Source organism: Euleptes europaea, chromosome 2 (genome assembly GCF_029931775.1).
Source record: "Euleptes europaea isolate rEulEur1 chromosome 2, rEulEur1.hap1, whole genome shotgun sequence".
In the NCBI taxonomy this organism is placed as follows: domain Eukaryota; kingdom Metazoa; phylum Chordata; class Lepidosauria; order Squamata; family Sphaerodactylidae; genus Euleptes; species Euleptes europaea.
The window spans coordinates 91,754,951-91,767,036 of record NC_079313.1 but is presented as its reverse complement, the minus strand read 5'-3'; the positions used below and the strand labels follow the sequence as shown (position 1 = coordinate 91,767,036).

The 12,086-nt window shown below is 43.3% G+C and overlaps 1 protein-coding gene across 4 annotated transcripts in view; it reads right to left on the bottom strand.

The window, feature by feature from the left end:
* Nucleotides 1-12,086, bottom strand: part of SRGAP2 (SLIT-ROBO Rho GTPase activating protein 2) — a 218,188-nt gene that overhangs the window by 10,657 nt on the left and 195,445 nt on the right. For all 4 annotated transcript variants that reach the window (XM_056844376.1, XM_056844377.1, XM_056844378.1 and 1 more), the window contains exons 16-17: nucleotides 10,109-10,214; nucleotides 2,897-3,121 (exon numbers count right to left, since the gene is read on the bottom strand). In XM_056844376.1, coding sequence (XP_056700354.1) covers nucleotides 2,897-3,121; nucleotides 10,109-10,214 — 331 coding nt within the window. The remainder of the gene's footprint in view (nucleotides 1-2,896; nucleotides 3,122-10,108; nucleotides 10,215-12,086) is intronic.

Sequence of the window (12,086 nt, the reverse complement as noted above, 5' to 3'; positions counted from 1 at the left end):
CAAGAGACTGAGCTAAACCTACCCGTATCCCAGTAAACATTAAGATTCCATCCGCCCGAGAACAATTCTCATTCTTCTTTTTAAAAATTTCACTCCACTACTCTCTTAATTAGGCCTGAATGGCAGGCCTGAATAATGCTCAGGGTCATAGATGCCATTTGGCACACTTTTAAAGGGATATTATTATTGGAAAATGGTAAATGCCATGGGCTTAAGCCAGACGTTTATGAGTGTAGTGCATTGAGACCTGTTCCCTTTCTCTCTGAGGCACGATTACAGGGAATGGGAGGCCTGAGTGTTTTTCTTACATCCTGGCTCATGAGCTCAGAGTTTGCATTATTTGGCTCAGTGGGTAGGGGAAGGCTGAAAGGGATATAGGAGGTACACAGAGGTCTCCCATTCCCCATAAATGGCCTGGCATTCAGACTGCCCATTCACAAGCAAAGCAAAGGGATGGGGAGAGAACAGAGTCCTATTTGTCCTGGGGGGGGGGATCCCTCTAGGTATAGGCAAGGCATACGCGGAAGACTGGAACAAGTCTTACATCTTCCTAAGACAGGGAATGGAAAAGAAAATTATGACAAGTCAGCCTTCTTTTTTTGTCCTGATACAGAAGCTATATTCTACCACCATCACGCCAAAAACTTGTTTGTAGATGGGTCTTTGTTTCAAGCTAAACAAGTCCTTCACTCTGTTCACTACATTTTTGGGGGGCATCAAGCACATTCAAAGTGTTATAGTTCATATTGCCCTGATGGGAATTGATAGTCATGCTTAACAGAAAAGTCTGTCTGTGATTGCACATGCACGTTGAACAAAAATCAGCATCTCATTACAGTTAGTCCTATAGAGAAACTAGCTTTGCTTGACCAAAATCTGTACGAAGTTGTGCCTGCCTGGTAGGCCTAACAGAATTATGGGAAGATGGGTCTCATGAAAAGACAGAGACGTTCTGTTACAGAGATCCAGGTGCAATGAGATTATGCATGCACTAAGGCCATATTAGGGAGGGAGAACATCTCTGCCTTATTATCAAATGCCTCATTAGAACTAGCCTTGACTAGCATTAGAACTATCACTTGCTAATGAGGTGATTTGGTTCGGCTGCAGAGAATCACGTTATCTCCATGGCAGTGTCCTGATTGGATCCTGAAGTCTGCCCTTGTTGCTGGACAACGGGGAATAAAACATGAAGTCTTCGGTATGATTTGGGGGTTGTTGTTTTTTGAAAGGGCTGGTCTTGGGGTTAGACTCTGGTTACGAGGTAACACGTGGTTCTTTTTCCTTGAGTCCTGACAGTATGAGCCCTGACAGCGTGGCAGTGTCCAAGCTGCATGGACTGCACCAGATAATATCTGCTCTGGAGGCATAGAAGGCTGCCAGGCATGTTTAGGATAATTAATTAGCTAAGCGTTCTTGTTTTCTTATTCTGTCCTGTGCACCTTTTAAAACTGTATTTTAGAGTACTATTTCAATAAATACTTGTGTGGTGTTTCCTTGGTTTTTGGGATTCAATCTGAAAACTGAGAGTCTTGTCGTGCATGGTGTAACCCTGGCCCAAGCTATGGATAATAATGGAACCAACTTGCTTCTGAAGCAGTTTTTTTCACACAAAAAAGTTTACATACAAAGCAAGGCAAACTTTGCAGTAATAGGTATTTTCAACTGTTCTCAGATTACATTCCCACAACTTTAGAAACAGCCTTAAAACTCAAACTACTGAAGTAGGAAGAGGCCCCATTTCTCGGCTCCCTTTCCAGCCGAGAATTCTACTGACTGGTATTCTGCAAGCTTCAACCAAAGGCACAAATATGTGTGAAGTAACGTCAAGTCGCAGACGACTTATGGAGACCCCTTTTTGGGGTTTTCATGGCAAGAGACTAACAGAGGTGGTTTGCCAGTGCCTTCCTCTGCACAGTAACCCTGGTATTCCTTGGTGGTCTCCCATCCAAATACTAACCAGGGCTGACCCTGCTTGGCACAAATAGAAGCCTATTATAATAGTCTTGTGACTGTGTGCAATGGACTTTTGTGATGAAACAGTGGGAAGAGGCAAAAAATATATATAACTTCAGCTAATAAACAAGCTTCACTTTCTGTAAATGCAAATACAAGAAAATAATTTGCAGCAAGGGACTCAGTGCCTATGTTGAGTGTAATGTTGAGGAGGAAAGGCAAAGGGGGCATTTTGATGCTCTGTCCATTGATTTTATCTAACAATGCATCCTTCCCCTTTCAGTACACAGTGGATGAGAGCAAATGGCTCCCTTCCCTGCTGCAACAGACCCTCCCCAACGATGACGGGAGCTGCTCCGAATTGTTTGCAGATGTTGATTTCAGGCTGAATGCACAGCCAAGGCCTCCTGTGTGCTGGGCTAGAAAGCAAGGCAGGCTTCGAGTTTTCCTGCTCACCGCTGCTGCCCTGAAAACAAACTGTGCTACGGCTTTCTAGGTTCAATTGCAATCAACCTCGCCTCTGCAGTAAAGTCACTCAGGATACGCAGAAAAATGAGAAGAATGTCAGTGATGAACTCAGGCAATGTGTCTGCTGAGCAGCTTTCACCAGCAGATTAAGGCAATTACCATAATGTCCTTATGGACAGTTTCATGGACTGGTCAGAGACTGCATTAGTTTCCTTCAGAATAACAAAGCACACTTGTACCAGCTACTTTCTGAATACTCAGGGCCCTGTATATTTAGGATGGCAAAATCTGTGATACTCCAGAGGAAACTACAGCCATTTAGCGTTGGCATCAACGAAACAGAATAACCTCTAGGGCCAGCTTTTGAAACTGGAAAGTGATACTATTGCCGAAACATGCCATTTACTGAACAGTCTTAGCTCTGTCTCTCCCCTCCCCCCCCGCACCTGTCACTTAGGGCCTCCTACCGTACCAGTAATCCTCGGTGCTCCCGCCCCGGGTGTACACAGGGCCTTCCAGCTCCCTTGGTCCTGGGAAGACATTTTCATGCTGGATGATTATAGCTTTGATCAGCTCATTGACGTGAGCTTGGCAAGAGACTTGATCATGGCCTTCAGGCACTGACATCAGTGTGGGCCCAAAGCAGATGGCTAAGTTGTAAGGATCCATCATGTTCTCTTCACTGAACTGTGATAAACTGAGGAAGACAGAGAAGGAGGATGCTGAAAATGAATGAACAATACCGACAAATCTCAACAGATAACAAGTTGCAAAAATGGAAAGACGGGTAAGATCTTCCTTATCATCTTTTTAAACATGATCCAACATAGCAAGAATATCTTGGGGCAATTTAGCAAAACTAATCACCACCCAAAGCTCTGAAAGTATTTACTGAAGGAAATGGGAGCTTTTTTCCTGGATGCAGAGTCTTGGATCAAATTCATTGCACTTACATGGATGGTCTTTCTCAGATACATATGCACAGAATGTATGCTCAGAGCATTTTCCTGCTGATTAACACATTCATTTCTTTAATAAACAGTCAGCACCTTTTCCATTTTCTGAACATCCCTTCAATTAACACATAGGACATTTGTTAAAGGGGGGGGGAGAGAAAGAGTGTCACCATCTCATTCCCTTTTAAGGAGGTTTATTCCCCGTGCAGATTGAATGTTGCTGCCAGGGATTCATTTCTTGGCATTTTGTTCCATGCACCCTGCCTGGATAGCAGCTGCAGCAGCAAACACCTTGCATGCTGCCAAGAGACAAATGAAAGTGTGGACTTTCATGCTGCTCTACAGTTCACAGCACAAGGCTTGCGAAGAACCTGGCAAGCAAAACACCCCTCTGACTTTTTTCATTTGCACCCTTCGTCACGGCCGAAACGTCTCTCTCTTTCAGCTGCCCAAGAACTGGTGAGACCGCTAAAACCCTCCTGCCAGCATTCAGCACATAATGCCAGACCCTGGCATTTTGAGCCTTAGTCAGTGCGACACAGTGAAAACATCTGAAGTTCAATGAGATTTAGAAGGACAGCTTTGCTTTGAAAAGGCTGGCAACTGTCACAAGATAATCTACCTTCTGACTGCTGATTAGAAAGCTCAGTCTTCAGCTGTCAAGAGCACAACTCAAAGCAAATGTTTTTAATATACAGCATGCTGGCCCTGCCGTCTCTTCCATTTGTGAAAGCTTGCTCAGGTGTTATACCTTAGTACCAAGTTCAGACAGCAGGGTCAAGGGCAGGCTTTTGGGCCACCATTCTGCTGCCCCCTTTCCAGGGCGGCTCATCAGCATTGAAGCTTCAGCTGGAAGCCCTACAAAACATTCCATTTGGAGCCTGATTTTCAATGGCCAGCTTCTAACTGGGAAAAAAGTTCTTTGTATAAGGATGTTTAATTGAATATTTGGTTATTTGCTTTTTACTGTAATTTCCTCCCACAATCTTAGGGATGGATCAGGCTAGTGTTCCAATAAAGGTATAGCTATTTAAAAGGATAAACGAGCTAGCAGCTATTCTTCAGCACATCATGTTCCTACACAGAACCAAACTCAAACAAACACAAGAAAGCCATGCTGGATAAGACCAAGGCCCATCAAGTCCAGCAGTCTGTTCACGCAGTGGCCAACCAGGTGCCTCTAGGAAGCCCACAAACAAGGCAACTGCAGCATCATCCTGCCTGTGTTCCACAGCACCTAATATAATAGGCATGCTCCTCTGATCCTGGAGAGAATAGGTATGCATCATGACTAGTAACCATGAATATCCCTCTCCTCCATGAACATGTCCACTCCCCTCTTAAAGCCTTCCAAGTTGGCAGCCATCACCACATCCACAGGGAGATCCACAATTTAACTATGAGTTGTGTGAAGAAATACTTCCTTTTCTCTGTTTTGAATCTCTCACCCTCCAGCTTCAACAGATGACCCCCCCGGTTCTAGTATTATGAGAGAGGGAGAAAAGCTTTCCCCTGTCCACTCTCTCCATACCATGCATACTTTTATAGACCTTTATCATGTCTCCCCTTAACTGCCTCTTTCCAAGCTAAATAGCCCTAAGTGTTTTAACCTCTTCTCATAGGGCAGTTGCACTAGCCCCCTGATCATTTTGGTTGCTCTTTTCTGCACCTTCTCAAGCTCTGCAATATCCTTTTTTAGGTGTGGTGGACAGAACTGTACAAAACATTCAAAGTGTGGTCTCACCATAGATTTGTACAAGGGCATTATGACAGCAGCAGTTTTATTCTCTATTCCTTATCAAACTCATTTTCAAAGCTATGGTACTTCTTGTTTGGAACATCTGCTGAATTATTTGTAGGCATATTTACCATCTGCATTGGGAAGAATAGATTCCTTGTATGGCCATGTAGTTTTTTGACCTACAGGGTTTTTTTCTAAATAAAATTTAATCAAAGCTGTCATTTGGGCTTTTCAGGGTACTAGTTAATGATTAAATATAAAATATAGTGGTTAGGAGCCAGACCAAACCCTCTTGAACACTCACAGTTTTTGAGTCTACTTCTTTGAACAATGAGATACTACTGAATGCGGAAGCAAACATTCACATCAGTGACTTCAGAGGCGGCATCTGAAGAATGGGAATCCCAAGGCATGGAAGAATTTCTTAACACTGTTGTGGAAAGTTTCTATTCCTGAACAGCAGGAAGTGTGGTCTTTCCAGCTTACAGCTTGGAAGAGTGACAGAACAATGGCATACTTTGTGGGTGGATGTCTTTGAGTTTTCTCAGTTAGAATGAAGACTCTGTTGCCATCCACTGCAATGCCACAGCAGGTTTAAACATATGAATTGCTTCATTTGATCAACAACAAATCAGTGCTCCCAAGTTGAAGGATATTCCTGAAAAGATTACTGATTTATCAGGATCTCCACTGAAAAGCAAATAACAAGGCTCTTGATGGGTTTTACAAACTGAATGCTACCTGAACCCACAGGCACACCCACACGTATGGCTTTGCTGTTATATATTATTTCAACAAGTATAATGTACTTTGCAAATATGCACATTGCTTCTCCAATACAAGATGACTCCTATTTCTCGCAGTGAAAATACAAGTAATATTTAGAGACAAGGGGCTTTTCCGCAAGGCTTTTTTCCATTGGCTCTGGCCCTGAACTGCTTCGATTTATTCCCTTATTTCAGCATGCATTTTTGTGCTTTTAATTTTCACTTTGTTTTTTTGGTGCCCACCCCCCATTCCCCCCAGACACACTTTTGAGATGACTTTTACTCCAATATTTTTCTGGAAGCTGATTTTGAGTTGGCTTTTTCCTAATGCATAATGTTTTTATCAATTTCTTTGTCCCACCCACCTCCAGCCCACTTTTCAATGAGTGGACTGTTGTTATCATTAAACCACTCCCCTCCAACAAAGGATTTCAACAAAAAAGCCCTTAAATAGAGATATAATGCTGCAGTGTTACAATGATAGTTTAAGCAGGTTCTCTGACTTTCCAGCTTTCATTAAAAAACAACAACTAAGTCTTTTTCCTCGTGGAGATATAAGGAAAATGGCATATCTCCACAATGGATGGGGATAGAAACACTGTCTTTTTTAATGAAAGCTAAGAATTCAGAGATCCGGCTTAATATATAATTCTAACTCTGCAGCATTATATCACTATTTTAGGGCCGTATTTTAAAAAAAGGAGGGGAGTGTTCTGACATCACCGATAATGCCACCAATGATGAAGGCACCCTCCCTTGAAAATTCTCATTATTTAAACCATGTGCAGAAGAAAATAAACGGACTCCACAACTGTAAAAGTGCACAGGAGAGCGGATGAGCAGAAGAAAACTGTCCAAACCGATTCCAATGCTTGTGGATAGAGTCCCAAGAAAATGAGGAGTAACTCCAATGTGTGGAAGAGGTCAAGATCAAGCAGGTAACTGAAATAGGACATATTTGCCTCTCAAGCAGAATGAGTTCTGCACGGAAGTGGACACAGTCTCAATAATGAACATAACTCCAATAACAGAACCTCGAACAAATAAAATCCCTGCATCTTGAATCTGACAATCATCCATAATTGGAAGGCCCCATTTCTGGAAGCAACAGGAGAATGAATGGATACAAATGCCAGCATATGCTGCTTACTGGCCTTTTCTGAGATGGCTGAACAAGGAATGATGTAATGCTGCATTCTCACTAAACTTTTCTGCTATCATGGGACATTTCCAAGTACCGTTCCATGTGTTTAGGCCTAGGGCAAAACTCTTGGCCTGCTCATGAACTCTGATCTCAGTAAGTATGAAATGTTGCACCAAAAGAACACCACAAAGACACACAAGGAATAGACTGCATTCTGATGTAACTCATTGTAGATCCATACCAAACATATCAAATTACAACTGCTGCATTTGAGAACTTGTAAGTGAACTTCATTCACAAATTCAGAACCCCCCCACCCAGGGCTGAATGGGGAGGTCAGATTCTTATCTCACTACAGATGCTAATTTTCTGTCCCCAAGCATTTTTCTTCTGCTCTAATCAAGCTGATTATAATATGCACAGCACCTTGGCATCCTGAGTTTTGAAAGACCCCTCCCACCTTCTGACTGGGATATGAGGCCTCAGAGGTCTCAATACTGACTGGTATCTGACAAAGGGAGCTTTGACTCTCGAAAGCTTATACCCCGAAAATCTTGTTGGTCTCTAACGTGCCACTGGACTCGAATCTAGTTAATTCAGGACACAGCTGAAATTTGAACCAGCATTCCTCCTCCCTCTCTCCACACTTCCAAAGAATGCAGGAGGGCGCCAGCCTGTGTGGGACAGAGACTTCTTCCTGCATGCACATCTGCTCCAGAGGCAGATCGGACAGAGAAGCGATTTTACTTTAATTATATTGTATTTGCATGCATGTGGCATAAACTCACTTAAAATAAAATCATTGGTTATTTATTGACTTTTTGTATTTGGAAGCGCTACTTATCCAACTAAGAATTAGGTGCGTGGGAATGAGATGCAGTGTCATCTTTCTCTGTGCAGAAGACAAAGAGAACTCCACATGATGCACATCTCAAAGTAGTTTGCTCTGAGAAGGTTATGGCAATGGTTTGTGGCATGAAAACCTTCTGCTGCACTGTTTCCCATCACTGTGGGAACGCTGCCAGAGGCATCTTTACTCATTCACGAAATATCAATAGCTGTTTGGAAGAATCTAATTTCCCAAGGTTCATCTCACCTCAAGAGATGTCACTACGACCTTGCCAAACAAAACAGTAACATTAATCCATTCACGAAGCCCAGTTTCCCTAACTTTATCGAAGTCACTGTGCTGGGGGTAATAATAGCTGATTTGTCATTTTAACACTACATGGGTTCCTCCCTTAAAGTTACGCAGTGCTGAAAATGCAAACTACAGCACAAAATCTAGCCATTGTGACTAGGACATTAATTCTTCATACTATTAAAGAGGTACAAATCCAGAGACTGAGCTCTGCAGCAGAACTCAGTTTCAAAGTATCCATCTGGATTCAGTGCAAGTAAGCTCTTTTGTGGCACCTTGAAGACAAAACCCTTTTTATTGTAGCATAAGATTTCATGGACTAGAGCCCGGACTCCTGCTTATTTTTGCTGTTACACACTGCTACTCCTATAAAATTATACCCAAATTATCACAATGTTTTTCCATGTCACATTTACTATTTCAGTACCTATAAGATGAAGTTTGTTTATGTATGTACAGGAGACTGTATTACATTCTTTGTCTAGGGGGAACACATTTCAGAATGAAAACTCACAAATGATGAAATGGCTTAAAACTCTTTGGCATGGTCATGAACATTATGCATTTCCTTGCCATACAAGCACAAAACTGACTGTTGGACACACAAGTTGGCATTGCTAACATCTCAGCTTTCAGAATTTCTTTTAAAAGCAAGTTATAATCCCTTGAGGCTCTGAAGAGAAATTTCCTCCCCATTATTAACAAAGGAATAAACGACGTAACATAAATAAATACAAGCCAATTTTGCTTAATGAACAGAAGTCACTCTTTTTGGTGCAAAATTTGGATTGTCTTGGCATGGGATATTATTATTTTGCTTTAGAACAGAGGAATCTCAAGTTTGATTTCAGCAGTTTGTTCCAACTTCCCCCACCCTTTGGTTTGTGCTGCCTGCTTATTCTTTTCATCAGTGACTTACAGAAATGATTTGACTTACAGAACATTAACTTACAGTAAGGCATAAATGATATAATGCAATAGTCAACATCTGGTCACATGGATACAGTACAATCAAACCAGAGTGGCAAATGACTGCCTATGCTCTGGCACTTCAGAGCTGAACCTACATCATATATCTAATTCTGAACCTGACCTAAATAATGTGGATCAAAAGCCCACATATCGGTGACAGGTACACACTGGGGGTATATTTGTAAAAACCTGGGACAAAAATCGAAATCAAAATTGGAAGGAACATTTAAAACTCTAAAAAGGTTCACTTAGAAGGAGAAAAACCTGAGCTGTCCTGACCCTACACTGTGAGATCTTGGCTGCCATTCTGAGAGTTGCTTAGCAACTGCATGAACACCCAAAGCTAACAGGAGCTGCTGGAAGGTGCGGCTGCTGGGCACCCTAGGAGGAGCAGCCACTGTGACAGTACAGGAGGCAAGGGAGAAAGGAGGAGATGGTGGAATAGGTGACAGAGGTTCTAGGGCAGCTGCCAGCTGAGCCAGGCAGGTGGGGGAGGCGGTGCTGTAAGAGGGCATGGCAGTGACTGGAGAAAGTGGGAAGGAAGGAGGAGGTGGTGGGGAGGGGGAGAGAGGTTCTATCTCCACAGGGTGACCCTGGAAGGAGGCAGCAGGGGCAGCAGGAAAAGACAGCGGTAGGGGGGATGATAGGGGAGGAAAAGGGCTAGTGGGGGGCAGAAAAAACAAAACAAAGCTGTGGGGGTGAAAAAAGGGAGGGAAATGGCTTGGATCCCCTGCAGTGCTAGTGGAGAGATCTAACTACCTGTGACCCTGGGCCAGCAGTGGTACAGCAGGCAAAAGGCATAGTCTACATCAGTTATCTCCTGGAGCTACGAAAGCAGCAGCCAGGCCCAAGTTGAGTCCCAGGCTGCACTGCTAGGTCCCAAGAGAAGGATAAGTTTAGAAGCGGGTCCCCCCCCCCCCCTTCAAAAGGTTCAAGGACCACTGTAATTTAGGGAATACTTACTGATTGAGGAATGCAAAGAGGTATCTCATTACAATCAAAGTGGTTTTAGGCAAAGTCAGAAGGACTTTTCGGATGTGCAGAGCTCTCTCTTGCAGATTATCCATTGCTAAAGGGAAGGAAGAAAAAACAGAAGCACAGATGGTTGTTTAATGGCATCTGGAACTTACATGGCAAATTCTACCTTCCTTCTTGCTTATACAGGGATGGGTGGGAGGAGCTAGTTATGCTGCTGAGTTGAAGATTTTACTGGAGTCTGTTTTTTCACATTAGGAGCTAACCAACTGCTATTTCCCATGATAGCTCACGCACTATTTATAGCCCACTTTTCTTCCAAACAGGGATTCAAAATGGCTTACATTATCATCTGCCCCTCCTCTATTTTATTCACACAGCAACCCCCTTAGAAGATAAGTTATATTTATGTTATTTATTAATTAAAATATTTATACACCACCTTTCCCCTTGGCTCAAAACAGCTTACCAATCCTAAATTAAAACATACAATCAACAATAAAAATGACAAATTACCCCTCAACCCGCTCAAAATGCCTGCAGTCTCTACCTCATTAAAAGCTCTAGCAAATAAAATGGCCTTGAAATGCCTCTTACAAACTTCACTGCCTCAGGCAGCCTGTTCCATAAGGTGGTAGATGTGACAGAAAAAACGTGAGCTCTAGTGGATGCCAGGTGGGCTCTCTTAAGAGAAGGCTAGCCAGTAGGTGGAAACCACAGGCTGTAGTTCAACTGAGAGAGAGTGACTGGCCCAAGGTCACCCAGGACGTTTCTATGGCAGAGAGGGGATTTGACCCCGGGTCTCTCACAGCCTAGTCCAACACTCTAACACTACACCACACTGACAGGGAGCTCATTCCTGAAATGAGGGGCAGTTAGGCAGTGGCCGGGAACGGCGCCTCTGCGCCGCCTCCACAGAGGCTTCATGGCTGCCGCAAAGAAAATAAAAGGCATTTAAAAAATAGAAAATGCCCCCATTGAGTAAAGTGAGGCAACACTACCAAAATACCTGGCATAGAAATATTGCAGCTCGAGGGGGCATTCCTGGGTTCAAAGGGGTTAGGAAGCTGCCTAAAGGAACGCTTCGGGAAGCTCCCTAGGAATCCCTCTACCATGCTGGCATGGACTCCTGCTTTTGGGATTTTGCTGCCGGTGTAACAGCACTGGTGGTGGAGCCCCACACAGTGGTGTGGCTTCCTGGCACTGATATGTTTGCCCTTGCGCCGGTGTAGGTGCCACTTTATTCCATGATAAAGTGGCACCTACACCGGAGCAGGGTCACATCAGCTCCTAAAGAGCTTCACCCCCCCCCCCTTCAGTATTGCAGATTTTGTACGATAGAAGTATGTGTGTAAACCTCTCACACACTGATATTTTCTTTCATTTGTGTAGGGTTATGGGCGAAGAGGCCCTCAGCCTAGCAAAAAAATAAATAGAAAATGACTAGCTCAGAGAGCAATCAAAGTGCAACAATAAAAGAACTTGGAAGAGAAAGATTTGACCAGCTCCTTAAACATTTATAATGCATTACTCAGAACATGACTGAAAGAAGTGAGACACTCTGCTCTGAAAAAATATCCTCTGAAGCGCAGGATGAGATCCACAGAGTGTAGGAGAACTGAGGGCTGTCCATTTCACCACAACACAATAGCACATTAAAATTAGCCCCGTAAGGTGGTTGTTTTAAGGAAAACCTTTGGCATCGTATTCCACAGAGGGATTAACATAGCTGAAGTCTGAGGTAAAGAGCTCCGTCTACAGCAGCCTAATGGGAAAAAAGTGGGCAGTATAAATCCTTGGCCCTGGAAGCCCTGAGTTATTTGGCAACAGGCTGTTCTTTTCATCTACTCGGGAGTTAAACTGTGTAGGCTCATTCGCTAGGAGAATGAAACTACAGATCACTTTTAGAAGGAGCTCTCCTACACACGACTTCAAAGGCTGCTTCCATCACGGGCATTTGCATTCG